This window comes from Trichosurus vulpecula, chromosome 1 (assembly GCF_011100635.1).
Source record: "Trichosurus vulpecula isolate mTriVul1 chromosome 1, mTriVul1.pri, whole genome shotgun sequence".
Classification (NCBI taxonomy): domain Eukaryota; kingdom Metazoa; phylum Chordata; class Mammalia; order Diprotodontia; family Phalangeridae; genus Trichosurus; species Trichosurus vulpecula.
The window spans coordinates 448,343,253-448,362,938 of NC_050573.1; the positions used below are offsets into that span (position 1 = coordinate 448,343,253).

Here is a 19,686-nt window from a genome sequence, read left to right on the forward strand (position 1 = left end):
ATGTTTATAAAAAGTATTTATCTGCAAAGAATACACATATTACTCCTCTAAGTAGGAAAAAATCTCACAATAAATTTCATAATTCAAGTATATGCATTTTCTTTAGAATCAATTACTAATTTATGATATGTGTGTGTGCACACATATATATGACCTTGGTCCTACCCAATTCACATTTTGGTCAGTGTAAATGATTCAAAGGGACAGCTAAGTGGTGCACTGGATAGAACACCAGGCTTAGAGTTGGGAAGACTAATCTTCCTGAGTTCAAATCCCACCTTAGATACTTACTAACAGGGTGACCCTGAGCAAGCCACTTAATCTTGTTTGCCTCAGTTTCCTCATGTATAAAATGAATTGAAGAAGGAAATGGCAAACCATTCTAGTGGCTTTGCCAAGAAAACCCCAAATGGGGTCACAAAGAATCAGACACAACTGAAAACGACTGAACAACAAAACAATTCAAGGGCCTTCAAAAGCACAATGTTTTGCTAAGCTATTGAATATGCTATTCTAAATAAGAGGTCCAATGCTATGATAAAGAATTAATTTCACAAGCTATAACAATATCCAGTCCCACAAATGTACTCACTGAATTGGCATTTGTTGGATTTGGCCAAGGTCTACCACCACCTGGACCCCTATAAAATAAGATAATAAACAAATGTTTAACTCAAACTAGTTTTAGCTTCTGACCAACTGACAACACGTAAATATATTAAATAACAAAATCCCAATAATTCCACCAAAACTTTACTAAAGTAGTCCTTTTCCAACAAAGAAATAACCTTTTCCTATGTCTCTTTTTGAAACAAAACAAATTACTTTATTACAAACGTATTCTATCATTTAGTATTTTAATATTTTGAAACAAAACAGACAAAAACCAAAATATAATCTCTATAAATAGTTAGGCCGAATAATACAGATAAACGACTAAAACGCAGCTGTACACTTGTATTATTTACCATTTGTTAAAAGAAAGAAAGGCTGCAGGCTCTAACTTTAATAGGGTAGTAACAACATGCAACACTGTATTTAACCTGAGATTTGTTGCTGTTCAATGTCACCTTTATTTATAATAGTTGCTGTAGGTTTGAATATTGTTCTTCTGTTCCTGCATTCTTTACTTGTATCACTTTATATGTCTTCCTACATTTCTTGAATTGTTTATATTTATTATACCATACAGTAAAATAATAATATTCCATTTACATAACACAATTTATTAACTTTTCCCCATTTAATTGTACACACAGATCATTCCCAGCCTTTTGCTATTACAAACAGTGCTACTTTGAATTTTTTTTTGTACAGATAAGTCTTTTTTTCTTGTGCATAACCACCTTAGAGTATGAAACTAATCATGGGATTACTGGTTCAAAAGAAAAGAATGTTTTGGGTTTTTAATTTAATTTTTGGAGGGGGGAAGGCAGGGCAATTGGGGTTAAGTGGCTTGCCCAAGGTCACACAGCTAGTGTGTCAAATGTCTAAGGCTGGATTTGAACTCAGGTCCTGACTCCAGGGCCGGTGCCCTACTCACTGTGCCACCTAGCTGCCCCTGTTTTGGGAACAGGTATGAAGAGGTTCCCACAATACCCCCATGTAGCCAGGGCACATGCCCGGAGGGCACCCGGTGAGGAAGCTGTGTGGCCAGGGCAAGCAGTGTCTCTGATGCTGCAGGGGCTCGGGGGCTCTGGTCATGCAACTGTCTGACTTTCTGTGGATGTCTGCTGGGTGTCATGTTTCTGCTTTCTGTGGGTGGTCAGCACATCTCCGCAGGACTTCCCATGGCTTATGCTGGGCTTTGTATCTCTTTGCTCAGTGTCTACTTGTGTCTGTTGGCCATCTGTGTGGGCATCATTGTTAACAAGTTGCTTTCTGCTGTCATCCGGTAGGCTTTACCTCTTCAGGGTTATCTCCTAGGCCCTCTGCTCCTACGGCTTCTACAAAGCCTCTCTCCAATAAGAACAAGCTGATGATTTTTAACACGTAGCACTAACACTGAGCTTTTGATGCTATCAGCTGACCAAGAAAAGAGAAAAAGCTGTCAGAAAGTCTCCTAGCCAGGATGAATCCTTTTCTTTTATCTGTCCCTTATTTGGAGCTGATCACGATCATCTCCTAGTCTGATGGGTTTAGAAAAGTCCTTGCTGTTCTCCTTTAACTCTCAACTTCGAGCACATGTCCTCAAAGCCTAGTCAGGTGACTCTGACCTAAAATCCTACCCATCTGCCTCAAACTTCCAAGAACTCTTTGATGGACTTATAAATTATATTCCAGGTTCGTCTTTGATTTCTCATCCTGAATGAGAATTCCTGTGTGATTCAAATTCATACTTTTTGATATGCTATGTATTTCTTCCTGGATCAGTGGTGAAGAATCTGCAGCCTTGAGGCCACATGTGGCCCTCTAGGTCCTCATGTGCGGCCCCTTGACTGAATCCAAACTTCATAGAACAAATCCTTTTATTAAGGGGACTTGTTCTGGGAGATTTGGATTCAGTCAAAGGGCTACACTTGAGGACCTAGAAGGCCACATGTGGCCTCAAGGCTGCAGCTTCCCCACCCCTATGACCTGGATGTTTATAAAAATCTTCATTTTATTGTTGAAGCTCTGGAGTCCAGCAACTGAATTTCTGGGTGAGTTCAACTTGAGGACCATCTCTGTCAAAGTCCAGCGTGTTTCATCGAGCTTCATTTTGTCCTCTGTTTTCAATATTTCTGGGAAATTGTTTGGTGTGATTTTCTAAAATATGGTATTCAGAACTTTTTAAAAAATGCTTCCTGCTGACCAATAATTCTCAGGTGGTGTCACTTGGTTATATCCTCTATCCTCTATTCATACTGAAGAATGTAGACATTCTCAGTTAAGCTCTTTAAAAATTTTGTTTAGTTTTTGTTCTACCTCTTCTTACATTGAGACTATTCTACTTTTCAGAGATTCTACCATTTAATCAACACTTTCCAGTGAATGATCCAAACAAGGGGTGGGGAACCTAAGGCCTCAAGGTTACATGTGGCCCTCTAGGTCCTCGAATGCGACCCCTTGACTGAATCCAAACTTCATTGTGAAGATCCCCACCCCTGGTCTAAACTGTTGAGTCTAATATGTATCTAGTTGACTTGATTTCTTCCTTCACTGATTTTAATTCTATGTTTATAGATGCCAGGTAGCTCTGTATTTCTGTTGTTGAACTCATTACCATTCAGAAGATTTTTGTGTGAGATCCAGTTTCCCTTCTAGATATACTGTTCTTTTTTTCTTTCCTTCCAATGTTCTCTCCTCCTTTACTCTTGCCTTATAATGTTTAGTCAATGCATTGAGGCTTTTTTGGTTCTTCTTTTTCTTCTTCCATGAGAATATTATTTTCTGTGAGCATTCCCCACCCTCTTTTTGCTGTTCTTTTACTTATAAGGTAACAAAATTGTGCTTAGTCATGATCGTTCAGATCTCCATCATCTTGCTAGCCATCTCTCCAATGTAGAATTATTTCTGAAAGAATTAAGCTGATCATTAGTAATAAGCCAAAACAGTGTAAAATTCTTTGGTTGCAGCTATTCACAAAGTGATAACTCTGTCACTCTGACCTGAAATAATAATATAATAAGAACAACTATAGCTAAATATAGTTATCTCCCCATGTTTTCTACACACACACACACACACACACACACACACACACACACACACACACACAAAATAAAAATAGCACAGGTATACATTTGAGAGGCATGGTGGCATAGAAGACAGAGAATTAACTCTGGAGTCGAGAAGGTCTTGCCTTAAAAACACATGGCAACATGATCCTACACAAGTCATTTAAATTTTCCAGGCAACTCTGTAAGAGTGTCACTTATGTGACCTATATGAGCTATGAGGATTCTTATTTTAACTTCCACAGGTGAATCTTGAGTTGTAGATCAAGGCCATACCTCCCTCTCATGAGTTTTAGGGGTGCCCTGAGGAGTTGGTGGGTAATTCTTTAATGTCTTTGATATATGCATCTTCTACTGATATACTTCCCCCTGCATCTGAGAATCAGCTACTGTCAGTCAAAAACAACAAAAAAAATTCTTGTCTGATAATCTGTCCTTTAAAAACCTCTGTCCTAATGTTAAGTTTCTAAAAAACCTGTTTTCAGAGATAGGATTTCAGGGCTTACTGACATCATAAAGTCTATAATGTAAGCTGATGTATGTGGTGATCCTCTATCAATGAATCATTTAGGCAGTAAAACAAGTGATTCTATACAAACTATCTGCTCTTCAGTTGTGTTTCATGTAGATAAATAAAATGGAGTAAAGAAGCAATTGGGGGCCAAATGATACAGTAAGTTCATAGGCAAAGGGCCACAAACAGACTCATACATTTAGTGAAGCAATGTCCCATTTGGGGAAGCCTAGACCTCAGCTTGAAATTCTGCCCATTTCCTATTGGATACTTACCTCATCTGTCAAAGAAGAGACTAAGGATTAGAGTGAGGATTTGCTAGTGTTAGCTATTACTCTGGTATTTCTTAAATAGAATGTGGTACATTATATGCTTGGACTAATGCCTGGGATACTTTCTTTTCATCTGAAGATGACTGGAGCTTCTTTTCAGTTAAAACATCCTCTGTCTTTGGGTGGCTGAACTGTCAGTCAGAGTAAATCGCTAGAGGCATAAAAATGAGTTAAACTGGTGACTGGCCTGATGCTGACTGATAGTCCTGTTAACCAGAGATGGCAATGTTTCTAGGCTCTAATTTATACAAAAATCCTGCACAAAGCCTTGATTGGAACAAAGTGTTGAATTTATCATTTAAAAAAATCATAATAAAAGCAATAGAATATATTACACAGCTATCCTTATCATAATTTTGTATATTTTGTGTCAAGCTTAAACAAGAATTATTAAAGTAGCATGAAAATAATATACTTGTTTTGTGACTTTCAAATGTTCTATAAACACTCATTTATTCTTATGATCCCAATGAGTTTTCCATTAAATTGCATTTTAATATTTTAAGAGAAGTATTAATAATAATTCATATTTATATGGTAAATTTTCTTCCAAGTACTTAGAACACTTGGAATCCACTTTAACCTTCACAGCATTTTTGGCTGGGTGGGAAGAGGTAAGCAAGAAGGAGAGCAATGGTATTGAATGGCAATTATTATTAGATGAGATTCTAAAATTCTGTGATTGTGTCTCCCCCTTTTCTGTCCCCCCTTTTAATATCAGCCACATTATAAAGAATGAATATTATAACCCATGACATAAGGCATGTCATAGAGAGGAAGTTTCTATGTAAATATAGTGCAGCCATGAAATTTAAGCTATGCAATTTCATAATAAAAACTGAAATTGAAAGAAGTCAGATTTTTATAAAACACGGCTGGCCCTCAATGAGTTAGAGCATATCATTAATATCAAAGCAACTGTCTTTAACAAAGAAACAAGAACTTGGACCTCTGCAATCCTTTTCCCCTTCTGTTTCAGACAGGAGATTCTCACAGAAATAGACATTTCTTATCTTAACTAAAATTCATCTTATTCTAAGAAAATAACACAGAGAGCCATAAATGTATAGGACTTATAAAATATAAAAAAATACTTTTAAAATTAACTCAATTATTTTATCTTCAGATATATTAGGATTGTTTCCCTTTACCTGGAAATTTAAAAAAAATATGATTGCACAAATTCTTGTATTTTCTTCTCTATAACTGTAACTTCTAAGGAAATGAAAATTAACTAGGATATAATACCGAAGGTAGCATAATACATAATCAACAAAATATGGAGAAAATGACTCTTAGATATAAGCATCATACAAACTGCTAAGCGTGATATAATGGAAAAATTGTAATATATTTGGATCCATATTCTGGATCTCTATACATAAACATAAATTATCTTTAATGATCAGCTATGACCAAAGTATATATCTAACGATTAAAGATGCTTTACGATAAATTTTTCACACATATTTTTAGACTCCATAGTAGAAAATATGACTTGGATATGGGTTATTAATTATTCATACATGCAAGCACAGGAGAACAAAGATAGTCATTTCAGTTTCAGAGATTCAAGGAGCATTTTAAGGCCATAAATGATCATATGGAATAATACCTTTTCATACTCTAAAACTGGTTTGCCTAATATACAAATAATTGTAATGTGAATATGATTAGAAGAAATTAGGCATATATTAATGACTTTAAAATGATTATCAAAGTTAATCTATAAACCTTACCCCCCCGAAAAAAATTAGTTATACTCCATACTAATGGTGCAGTTCAGTTACTATCTTTAATTTTTTTACCTTTTTAAAATAAATTACTTACCTTTAATTCTGATGTTATTAAAGTAGTAATTCTAGAAAAGAAGTATATATTTGGGAAACTACTGCCCGAGTTAAGCTAACATACTGGCTATGTGATCTGATAGTAAGTCATTGGACCTCCCAGTGTAAATAGCCAAATGGTTGTCAATCTGTTTCAGTAGAGGGCATTTCCCAAACTGGAAGTTACTTACACCAATGAAATCACATATGGCCCATGCCCTTGACAATTTTTTTTGGTTCAACTTGTCACCAAAATTATTGATCATTAGCATGTTTTTCATGATCACTAGCATGTTTTTCAGTGCCAGCAAAATGTTAATAGGTAGGTAGACTAGATATAGTTGGATCCAAAAAATGTTCAGTATTATATAAAGTATCTCTATTACTTTGGATCATCCATCTTTAGACCACATATCTGCAATTCATTAACGGATTCTCCAGATTACCAGTGACTTTTATAATACCTAACCCGGGGCAAATGGAACTTGTAGGGTAAATTGGACAATTTTGAAATGTGAACTTTCTTAATACATTTCAGTACAATGGCAAATGAAAATAACTATTCAGTTCTCTAAAACAGCCTTTGCAGTAAATCTCTGCCATTTGCTCTATGACAGGCTGAATTCAAACATTTATCAGAGTTCCTTTAGGGGTGGAAAATGAGGATGGCTTTACCAAAGCTTACTTTTTAATGAGAATGGCTTTATCAAAGCTTACTTTTTAATCAGAGGTAAGTCTTGTCTTTTCCAACAGCTAATTGGCTAAGTGTAGAAATTAAATTTTAAAAAGATAAGGTTCTTTACTATTGCAGGTTTGAATTAAGATGCTGTTTACATCTTTATTTTTTGTGACTTCATTTTTTCATAATTGGTACTGTAAGGAATCTATGAACTCATCAATGTGGGTACTCCCTGCAGTAACACATTTGCCCATTCTTTATGACTCCTGTCCATGTACTTTCTTATATCTGCCACAGGAGAGCCAGCCAATATGCTGAAGACCTTCCTCTCATTCTCTTGGCATCTCATGCATACCGATTAATTGGCATGCAATAAAACATTAAAATTTAACAGAAATATCAAGCAAAAGTTTGCATCAAAGGACCCTGAAAATGGCATACCCATTCTTTATACAGGTTGTAAAAGGAAAAAAAGAAAAAAATATGCAGAGCATTTTTTGGAAAAAAATTAATAAAATGACGATATTGTTACGATATTCAACCAAATAATACATACATTCCCTCTCTTGGTTTGAGCCACAGCTTATTGTTTGTTTTTAAAATGAGTATCATTCTAATAAAGAGAATAGTGTAACAGATTTGCTTACATGTTCATTCCAGGCATTCCAGGGCCACCTAAAGCATTCAGAGGGGGCCTCATTGCACCTCCATAGTTCTGCAATGATAACCAAGGGTCAGACTACCACAAAACAAAAAAACAAAACCAAAGAGGAGGGGGGAAAGAAAGGAGAGCAGGTTAATGACTTCCCTACACAATTGCTGACTGGATAAGGCCTGTGCAATTCAGTGAGGAATCCATTCTTGTACTTTTTAATTTTTAGCTTATGAAAAATGTATGAAAATGTAGGCTTATTGAGGAATATTAAATGAATTTGAGAAATGTTTATAATCATAACATTCAATACACATTTATTAATCACCTACTGTGTGCATAACGCTGTACTTTTTAAGTGGAGGGATTTCTTATAAATTACAGATTTCTTATCTTGGCACAACAATATAGGCAAAGTTCAATGCAAGAAAATCAATTTGAAATATTCAATGATCACAATTAAAATTCCAGGGTTAAATTATAAATTCCATAGTAACCTAAAAAAACAAAACTAAATCATGCACATTCATAAAAGCACTAATTTATACATATATGCACATGTAACTTCTTAGGCATAATGGTTAAAGCTAACTTGGAATTAAACGGTTTTAGAGTTGGAAAGAACATTAGAATTCACCTGGTTTAAAGTCTGCCAGTGCAAAAGTCTCTTTTATAAGACCTTGATACTTATGGTCACTGAGCTGCCTTAAAACTTGCAATTATAATAGGAAGTTCACTCATTTAATTGTTACAATGTTCTTTCTAATGCATCAGAAGCCAAAACCCTGTGTCAATATACTAGTTTGCCAGCAGTAACAATATAAAACAACAAATCTCTTCCTCGTTCTCAAACTGATCTTTTTCTAACTAGTATTTTTTTAATTTCATTGTTAGGTTAATGTTACCACTGATTATAGGAACACTAGGTTAATATGGAATCCTTGTTGCACCAAAAGTGAGTCAAGATAAAAAGAGAAATAATCTTGGTGTAAATTGCAAAGAGAAAGATTTTTTTTTTAAATTGAGAAAGTACCCTAATTAGGGACATACAAAGGAATACAACATGTAGACCAATAACTGAAGTAGGGAACACGGGAAGATAAATCTTTTGGTAATTTGGACATGAAGTCAAACGGAATGTTTGCTCATTCATGCAACATGCAAATATTTAATCTTTGTATGCCCACACCCCCAGTTTCGAATACAGCATTCTGCACACAGTAGATGCTTTATTTTGATATGAATTGCACTGAACTATCGTGTGTCAACTATATAATCAGCACAAACACTATATATTCTAAATCTCATAACTTATGGGCATCTTACTGGGACTTCTAGAGGAACCTACACTGATTAAAAGATATAATTTTCTTCCATTTTTAAGGTTCCAAAATGCTCCTATACTTGCAAATTCTTTCCTCTACCACATGACTCTCAACCTTAGAACACATAAGCTTAAGAACAAATATTCAATATTGCACTGTTTTCAAAGATCATAGTCAACATGGTATTTTACATAAGAAGCCTCTATTTGGTTTCCTCCAAGCAAATTTTTGGCTATGATGTTACTGTTGACAAAGTTTAAAGTATATAGGGTGTAATGAAGAAATTTAAACATAAATTCTCATTAGAATCCCCTCACTTCAAATTATTTTACCTGAGCCAAGAATAGCTCTTGTTTTTTCTTAATATGGCATAAACAAAAGGATAGTTTCTTCTTTCATTTAAATATAGATGACTCATACAAGCAATTTCCTTTGTCTCTGTGTAGCCTAAATTTGAAAAACTGTCTGATTTTTCATGTAAATCCATAATACCGTATATGAAAATGAAGAGTAAGGATGCTGCTCTGCCACAAGCAAGAATAATTTCAAAGAATGAATTCCTGTCTGTTATGATTTTGATAGCCATTGCTCACAAATAAAATTTACCTGAAATGAGTATTTTCTAAACTTTATTAATTTAATTTATTTACAACCTAAGCCAGATAAATATACAACTGTGTAACTTAGAGTATAACCAAAGTGACCAGCCTGCTTACTATTACTACATTTTCAAATGAAGTCTAAGTGCTTTGACATCTCAGGTCAGCACATTCTGAACGATGTTAGCATAATTCCTCCAATACAAAATTTGTTAAAACAACAAACAACAACAACTCTCCTTAGTAGAGTACTATTGTGTTTGGAATGAAAACAGCTGAAGGGTCAGTTGCAAATTAAATACATTTAATAAATTTGGGCACGAATTACTATGCATTAAGAAAACCTTCTGGAGAAAAATTTCAGCTGCTAATTTGTCCAGAGGTAACCTCTTTGATTCTGTTATTTGAGAATGAAAAACACATTTAACCAATGAAATACACTGCTAGAACAATTACGTATTTGGCACAATACACACTAGTTAGTTAGCAAATTGCTCTTACTAACTGAACTTCTCACATATTTTAATGATTCTTAAAGGAAAAAAGGTAGCAAAACGGTAGAGAAGCAGAAATAAAAATTGAAAATCTGGTTCAAATAAACTGGATCATGGTATAGAAATAACAGAAAAAGTTAAAAATTCTTAATGACCTATACAAGATCTTTAGTTGAAAAGAAATTTAAGTAAAACAAACCTTGACTGGCTTCAAATCTATATTATCTAATTTCAACAGAACCCTCATCATAACAAAGCAATTTATTTTACTCCTTCCTAATTCATTTTGTATCCTACTCCCACAAAGACTAGTCCAAACCTCTTCTCTGTTCAAGCCTACCACATAATTTCTTCCTTTCCCACTTTTGGGAGGGTCTCACCTCATACTTTATTGAGAAAACAGAGACCATTCACTAAGACCCATGTATCTCCCACTCTTCTCTTTATCTTAAAGTTACTTGACATCATTCCCTATTCTCCCCTCCTTTACTCCAGTCTTTGATGAAGAGGAGACCAATCCCCTTCCTAAAGCCAACTTTTCTATGTGATCCTACCATCTCTTGTTTTCTCTAACAAACTGTCCCTTTTAATTATTCCTTCTTTTCTCCAGTCTCCCTATCTCTGGGCTCCTTCACTGCTACCTATAAACTTGCCCAAATCTTCCCAATTCTAAAATAAAGCCAGACAAAACAAAACAAAAACTCAATTGATCCAACCAATTCCTGAAGCTAGATTCTTAATTACTTCTCCCTTTCTCAGCTAACTCTTAAAAAAGCTCTTACATTTGTTGTCTCACTTCTCTCCAAACTCATCAACTCAGCTGAAATTACTCTCTCCAAAGTCACCAATTATTTTACTGTTAATTGCTAAATTTGATAGCCTTTTCTCAATCCTCCTCCTTTTCAATATCTGGCAACTCGACACCTAGCTGACCACTTACCCCCTCAACATATTCTCCTCTTTGGATTTTTTTTTGACATTGCTACTTCTTGGTTCTCCTTCTAAATGTGTGACAATTCCTTCTTATACTATTCTTGGATAGTTTATTATTCATGTCATGCTTCCTACCTGTGGTTGTACCTCAAGGATCTATCTTAGCCCTTCTCTTTTCTTATTTGGTAACCCGACCAGCTGCTGTTTTCTCTGATGAGATGATAAGACTTTCAAGATCTCTCCAGTTGCTAGTGGCTCTTCTCTTTAATTACACTGTATTTATTCTGCATATTCTGTGTGTGTGTGTGTGTGTGTGTGTGTGTGTGTGTGTGTGTATAAAACGTGCATATACACACATACATATATATACTATATGTCATGAGTACACACAAGTATGTATATATGTATGTCTATACATGTTATGTATACATGTTTACCCTAATTCAATGTAAGCTTCTTGAGGGCAAGGATTGTTTTATCTTTTTTCTTTGTATTCCTAGCACTTAGTACAATGCCTGGCACATTGTAAGCACTTAATAAATACTTATCTATCAACTGATTGGGCCTAATTACCATGAAAATTGGCCTGGTTCAGATAATAGAGTTTGGAGCTTGCATTTGTATAATGTAAGATTTTATTTCATGTAAGTACTCTGAAAAGGTAAGTTTTAAAACATACAAGTTTAGCTATATGAAACCTATATGATTCTATAAAGTCATTTTACATATGTTCATAATATCTAACACTTTGAACCCTTTGGTTCAAACTCTCAGACTACTTGGACACAATTTAATAAACTTAATTCATTATTATGAACTTGGGAACAGAAAGAATTAAAGAACTTAACTGAAGATGCTTAAAGGATACCTAGGAATATTTTGGGTCCAGAATGAGCAGTTCCATTTAAATTTGGGTATCTTGGGGGAAACTGATTTTAACTAATCTTAGAAAAATGTGAAAGTTTTGAAAGGATGGGGTTACCAATTTTAGTGATTATTTAGAACTTTAGTGGAAATAATTTAATTCTCATATGAACAATCAGTAAACATTTATTAAGTGCCTATTATGTTACAGGCACTGGGGATATAAGGACAAAGAATGAAATGACATCAACTCACAAAGCAGCAAGGTGGAAAACCTAAATAGTTTATCTTTAGCATAAGTTAATATGACCAGAACAGTCAATCAAATGAGCCATGAGAATAAAATTAATTTGAAATCCTGTCAGGTACTTGAAAAATAACAAACCAGCCCAATGCTCCTATTACATATCCAAACTGCCTTCAAACACATTCCAAAAGAGCAAAACTATTAGTTGCTTTCATGAAGATGACAGGGAAAGAAATTCACTGACTACTGTTAATGATGTGAGAGCCTCCCTCTACAGGTTTATACAACTCTCATCTCTGTTATTTTGATTCACTCTTTAGAAATTAATTTCCACTTCAGGCACTTTATTTTTTTGCAAATGTAAGGGAAAATGTAAAGAAACTATCTAAAACAAATTTGACCTCCTGGGACAAAATGCCACTGCTGGATAGAGAAGTCTCAATTCTAGTGTATAATCTCTTGCTTCTGGTTAAGTACAGCTGACATATATCGAATAGTATTAGATCTGCACAAGAGAACATACTTCAAAGATGACTTCTCAATGGCCCTCTGGTGTACACTAGAAAATTGTGAATATAAAGCTCACATGATTTTTCCTAATGTTTTGCTATTTAACATTATCAACACCTTGATTTTTATTTAGGATATCACAACCTTTTTTCCAGTATATCTAACAGAAAGGCATTGATACCAATCAATTACCGAATTATACTTCTAAATACATTTCCTCTAAAGAGGAAAAGGCACTATACAAATAAAGTGGAAAGCTGTTAAGACACGATTTATTACACAGATTGGGATTTACACAGATAAAATCACATCCCCAGAAACAACATTATATCAGGCATTTGTCATGTTAAAAGCCAGATATAATATGGTTAGCCAGTGTGAAATAAGTATTATGTATGAGTCCTGTTTTGGAAATAAACACATCGTTACAATGATTTAAAGACCAGTATTGGGGTGGATGTGATTTAGAAAATTCATAATATATGTGTAAACATTTGCATCAAACTGGCCAGACTCTTTTTTTTTAATCAGCTGATATTATTCAGATACATTTTGTATATTATTGCTGAAAATATTTGTGCATTTCAGCACATGAATTTATAATAAAGTTATTACTTAGGCAGAAAAAAGAAATAAGTATTATGGATATAACATCATCCTTAGTCCTATTCTACAGCTACTGCATCATAAAAAGGCTCTTGGCCATGCTTATGGTTTACCAATGTCAACCGCCACACACAAACATTCATGCCAAATACCTGTGGCCCTAAGGGAACCATTCCTCTTGGAGGGGTCATTCTCTGCATTGGTCCGCCCATATTTGGATGACCTGAAAAAAGACATGAAAATGTAAGATTTCAATGTGCACAAATGCCAAAGCAGAGTCAACAGTTTATATAACTATATTGGTAATTAAGGTGGGACTTTTTTTTTTAACTGTTTTCTCTTTTAGAATGCTAAAGTAATCAAATGCCTTTGATTAAGTCTTACTAGGTGCAAAGTCCCAGGCCCACCCTTTTGCTGATTAGGTATGAAGCCTTCAGGACCTAAGAAGGGCATATAAACTCAGAGGTTAACATTTTGTCTGGGGCTCACTCATTGGAAGAGTATTGGTGTGGAAACTCTGGGCAGCCATTGTGAAGAGCACCTCAGCTTTGGAAAAACCCAGGTGTTGATGCTTCTCTGGTAACTGTATTGCTATAGATAGACTGGTTTGTGTTATTTGCTCTGTTTATATAATATATGTTTGTAATTTCTGTTTGTATTTGCTCTGAAGTTGAGGGTGTTGGCTTTTTCCTCCTGGACTAAGTGAATAATATATGTGTATTTAATTAAAGTGAGATTGTTAAGCCCTTAAAGTTGCTTTCCTTAGAAAAGCAGATCAAAGAACCTGTGCTGGCAGTTCTTGTGGCTGGTCTTGTTGGGTCTTACCCCACCTACAACAGGTGCTAGCCACATTGTTGTGATTTCACATATATTATCTACTGAACCTTCTCAACAATCCTTTGAAGTAGGCACAGCTGATTATTGTCCCCATCTTACAGAGGAAGAAGACTTGCCTAAAGTCACATGGCTTGTAACTGGCTGAGCAAGGACCCAGAACGCAAGTCTCCTGATGACTCCAATGATCTATTTTATTATTTTGTTGTCGTTCAGTCTTTTCAGTCGTGTCTGACTCTTCACGACCCCATTTGAAGTTTTCTTGGAAGAGATACTGGAGTGATTTGCCATTTCTGTCTCCAGTTCATTTTACAGATGAGGAAACTGAGTCAAACAGGCTAGTAAGTGCCTGAGACCAGATTTGAATTCAGGAAGAGGAGTCTTCCTGACTCCAGGCCTGGAATTCTATCCACTGTGCCACCTAGCTGCCCCTGTCCTCCATTTAACTACACTGAGTCCATAAATGCAAATCATAAGATACCACTTACAGAATGTCAGAAATGAAAGGATTTTTCTGACCCAAATGCCCCAGAAAACCAAGACCTGGAGAGATGAAGTGGCCTCTCCAAGGCTACAAAGTTAATGACATGCCTGCAATGAAAATCCAGGTTTCCTGACAGATTTCTAGTACGCTGCAGTTGAGTAAATTACTTGCACAAGTGCAATGTTACCAGCTGGTGAAACTTACAGAAAGGAAATTTACTTGGGAAAGTAAAGTATTTCCATTGAGATTCTTAGCATCAATATCATAGTCATATATTTTAAAGAACTAACCTTGTTGTCGTGTTGGGTCCATTCCACTAGGCAGTAATGGCTGACTTCCTGGGACACCTCCAAGTGCCTGATATATTTAAAGAGAAACAAAGCATGATGATAGAATTCAACAAGTTATATTAAATACTTAAATTAATTTTAGTATTTCTCAAGGGTCCTTCTCAATCATGTCAATCTCTCAATATGAGAAAAACCCTCACATGCATATAAGACCATTCAGTGTCTATTACTGATCAAAAGAAGATTATTTCATGACTTTATTCAGTGAGTCAAAGACTCTTTGGGCTTAAAGAACTGAGAAAGCAATCACTGACTTTAGAAGAACACTTTTTCAAAAAATTACCTTTTTCACATAGGTCTCCACAAATCCTACACAAATGCTTTAGTGTGATCTGGAGGACACCCTGGATTCTCAAAGACCATTCTAACCAAGCACAAGGTCAAGCAAGTCCTTCCAGGCTGGAAAAACTTTGAGTAAGTCTTAGCAACAGCCTTGTCCACTTCCTGAGAACCAGCCTACACGTAGGAGAGGCTCAGCAAGCCAAGTCTGTTGGCTACTTGGTGGTGAATTCTTTGGCTGTGGTAACCCATTAAATAAACTGCCACAATATTGCATTTGGGGAAACTGTATGGAAAGAAAAGGCTAAAAGTATTATAATGATACAGAGCTAGGCAAAGCCTAGTTGATGTCAGTGTGACACCTCTTTGTAATATTTTCCTTTGTATTCTCCATAGCTCCTGCTCCATCACTTTGCATAGAGTAGGTGCTTAATAAGTATTAAGTGAATGACTAAAACATGCTTGGATAATAACCAAGGCAGCATTATAGCTGGGATATGGCCTAAGAAGCTATGAACTTTGTGCAACTATCCATATAGAGTAAAATCTGGCAACTCTGTAGAGCATATGATCCCCGCAAATCTTCTCAAATTAGATCATCTCAGCTCAAGCTTACCTTTACAACTTTCTTCCTATTGATACCTTTGGTTGCCCAATACAACCACCCCTTTTCCCCTCACCCAGAGAGGCATTTCACTGTTAGAGGCAGGGAGTTAGAATGTTCTTTGCTCCCCATTGCCACTTCCAGGTTCTTTCCTGACCTCTATGATTCAGTAACATCTCTTCCTTTGAGGTTCATGCAATTCCCATGTATGACACAATCCAAATCTTGGTTTGTTTATAAAGATCATTTCCATACCTTCCTCACTGAGTTCAGTACCTGGCTCACAATTTTTCTCTCCTCCTCACTCATGTCCTCATACTAGGAGATTTCAAATACTTTGTTTAGTCCTTCATAACTTAGCCCCCTCCTGCCTCTCCAGTCTTCTTTTTTTTTTTGGAGGGGGGAAGGCAAGGCAATTGGGGTTAAGTGATTTGCCCAAGGTCACACATCTAGTAAGAGTGTCAAGTCTCTGTGGCCACATTTGAACTCAGGCCCTCCTGACTCCAGGGCCGGTGATCTATTCACTGCACCACTTGGCTGCCCCATCTCCAGTCTTCTTACACCTTACTCCCTGACATGTATTCTTCCATCCAGTGACACTTTTCTCCTGGAGATTCCACAAATAAGACACTCCATCTCGACTCCGGGCATCCTCTCTGGCTATCCCCCACGTCTGGAACACTCTCCTCTGACTACCAACCTCCCTGATTTCTTTCAAATTCAAACTAAAATCCCAAGCACAGGCCGTGCGCCCCCGTGTGGCCTGCCTGTGTCCACCACAAGCACTGAAATACACACAAATGCTCTAGTTAAAGCACTTATGTCACTTTCCATGCCTGTAGTAAACATTGGGGGGGGGGAGAGGAGGGGCGCACTTTCTGCAGCCCTGTTCTAGAGGAAGCCTTGCCCAACCCGTCTTAATTCTAGAGCCTTCCCTCTGTTAATTATTTCCTGTTTATCCTGTATATAGATTGTACATATTTGTTTGCTTGTTGTCTTCCCCGATTAGACTCTGAATTCCTTGAGGGCAGGGACTGTCTTTTGCCTCTTTTTATATCTCCCCTGGGCTTAACCCAATGCCTGACGTATAGAAGACACTTAATAAATGTTTATTGACTGACTTATAACAAAGAATATAAAAGAAAGAGGAAAGAGGCAGATTAGAAAAACTAACCATTCCAGTCAAACATATATGCTCTGCTCATCTCCATAGCCCTACACTTCTGCAAAGAGAGGTAGATGCAGTCACATCTCCTTTCTTTGTACCAAGCTCGTTCATTAAATTTGCACAGCATTCAGATTTGATTTCTACTGCTGTTTCTATTTACATTACCATAGTTATTCTGTAAACTTTTCCTGGTTTTGCTAACTTCACTCTGTATTGGCTTGTAGAATTCTTCCTATGCCCCCATACTTTCTTCATACTCACCATTTCTTATGATATAGTAATATTCTATTGCATCCATATTTGGTTACACAGTGTCATTTGATGGACATTGCTTTGCTTCCAATTTTTGCTTTCACTTTGCTAGAAATATGTTGGTATCTATTGGGCCTTTCTGTCTAGCCTACACTTCCTTAGGGGTGTTTGTCTAGAAAGTGAATCTCCGGGTAAAATGGTATGAACTTTTTAGCTACATTTTTTTTTAGCAAAATTCCAGGTTACTTTCCAAAATGGTCAAATTAATTCACAGTTAACAAATATGTTATTAGTATGCCTGTTTTCTCACACAAACCCTCTAAAACTGACTATTCCCATTTTTTGTCATCTTTGCTAATTTGCAGGGTGTGAGGTACTTAATAAATACTTATTCCCTTCCCTCCCAAGCCATGAACACTGAATATTCCTACAGTTAAATAATTACTTCTTTAAAGAATTTTTTTAAGTTGGAATGTTAATTAGTTAAAAATTCTAAATTATTAAACAATTTATAGTTTTGCTACTTTTGTGCTTATGGTATCTATAAAGTACATAGGATAATAGGCCTATTTGTAAATAAACATACTAAACTTACGAATATAAATGAGTCTCTGAAAGACTAAAACATGTATTGCAAAATGATGTCGCAGAGCCCAGAATATTTTGGGGACTTCTCTTTTGAAGCTGCCTTCAAAAACCACCACATTCATTAAAATACAACCCACTAGTGGAAAAATTTCATTCTTCTGGTGGGAATAGATATGATACTTTGAAATAGCTAAAAGTTATGTGGATACCAGTTCAATTAAAAATTGTTTCAATGGAATCTGGATGAGTACCATGGTGAAGAAATCCTAGACCTTAGTTCGCTCCTTTTGTGTCATATTGACTCTTTCAAACATGGCAGTTTCATTGTAACCCTGATTTCCAGCCAAGCTAGACCATCTTTCATGAGGCTTTCCTAAGGCTCCACCTAAATGGTGGAGAGAATGCTGATGTGATGCTGCATAAGTGCTTTGAGGAGCAGTGTTCGTACAAGAGTTTTGGAGAGGAGGGACATTCTTGAGTCCTTATTCAAAAAAGACATGCGATTCCAGACCCTATTCAGGAATATCTCCAGGTAGGAGAAAGAGAAAGGTTTTCTTAAAAGATAAGTAAGGAAGTCTGTTCCTCAACATGTCTCTGATTTTCAGCTTGCCTCCTGAGAGACTTTTAGGAATTTCCCCTTTGGCAAGACTGGAGACTGTTTAAGCTGAGATCTTGCTCTCAGTGGGAAAGCAGATTTAGACTTGTATATTTTCTGGTTAATCTATAAAACTTTCCTTATTTTTGTTTTTTATTTGCTTAGATCTTTTGTGAAACCAGATGTTGGAATTAAGGGGCCAAGAAAATGGGTATAAGTTTAGTATACCTTCCCTGCTTTAAGAGAGAGTTACTAGGGAAACTAGTGGCTTTTCGTTCTGAACCAACCAGGCCCCTATACCAGCAATGTTTTGCAATGGGTCGGGGGGAAGAGGGCAGACAGACATAATTCTCGTCTGGTACCCTTACATCAATGGAGAACTGAACACTCACCTTCATGGTCGTTTCTCTAGCTCCCCTCAAGGCAGAAATTACAATCTCCCTTAGAGAGGAGTGAGCAAGATTCCAGAGATATCCATCAATGCTCTTCATGAGCTGTGTTTTGACATTCTATGTGGATATACATAACGTACATGGGCAGCACACACCTTATATCTAAATGATTAGCCTGATTAACTATTGAGCACCATAGGATAAATTTCATGTGATGCCATCAATATCAAAGAAACAACCATCACTATTTTCAGTTGTGATTTTGACATACACATTCTCTTGGAAATTTAGGAAAATTATAGAAAATTTTGGCACTGACACTTTCTGGGTAATTCTGGAAACACTTTATTTCATCAATGGTTACTGCCTCAAAAAATAATAAAAAGTAAAAGTCAAGTTTTTGCTCTTTCTATTCATTGCTCAAATGTCTGATATAATCATTGTAAACATCCTTAAGTATCCTTTTAAGTCTATTTTAAAAAATCTAAATTTGTCTTCAGTTATCATGCTCTTAATCATCCATTTGACCTCGTTAAAATTTTGACTTTCATAACATTTTCCTTATGGATGGATGGATGGTCTCTCTATCCCTAGTCATGGACCTATAGTTTACTTTTAAGAAGCATTTTGTGAGTCAAAACATTTTATATTGATATCTCATTGACAGGTTCAACTTCATAGATTTGATATAAATTATTTGCTCTAAATATCCAAACACTCATTTTGTGTTTTATCATAGAGCAATATGAGTTTCTATTCATTACTTCCTGAAATAAGTTCATAATCTTTCACCTGGCATTCAAGTGTAACACTATAAAAATCAGTTTATTTTCAGCTCAGGGAGTATCTGAGGAAAGACAGGCAATGGAAGGGTAACTTGGGGAAAGAATTCCCCTT

At 35.9% G+C, this 19,686-nt stretch overlaps 1 protein-coding gene across 2 annotated transcripts in view; it reads right to left on the bottom strand.

Annotated features, from left to right (window-relative positions):
• Positions 1-19,686, bottom strand: part of SSBP2 (single stranded DNA binding protein 2) — a 424,376-nt gene that overhangs the window by 41,252 nt on the left and 363,438 nt on the right. Inside the window, exons 7-10 of one of the 2 annotated variants that reach the window (XM_036741120.1) lie at positions 14,852-14,918; positions 13,396-13,466; positions 7,661-7,728; positions 593-641 (exon numbers count right to left, since the gene is read on the bottom strand). In XM_036741120.1, coding sequence (XP_036597015.1) covers positions 593-641; positions 7,661-7,728; positions 13,396-13,466; positions 14,852-14,918 — 255 coding nt within the window. Of the gene's footprint in view, positions 1-592; positions 642-7,660; positions 7,753-13,395; positions 13,467-14,851; positions 14,919-19,686 lie in introns of both variants that reach the window. The other variant, XM_036741118.1, reaches the window with a different exon arrangement.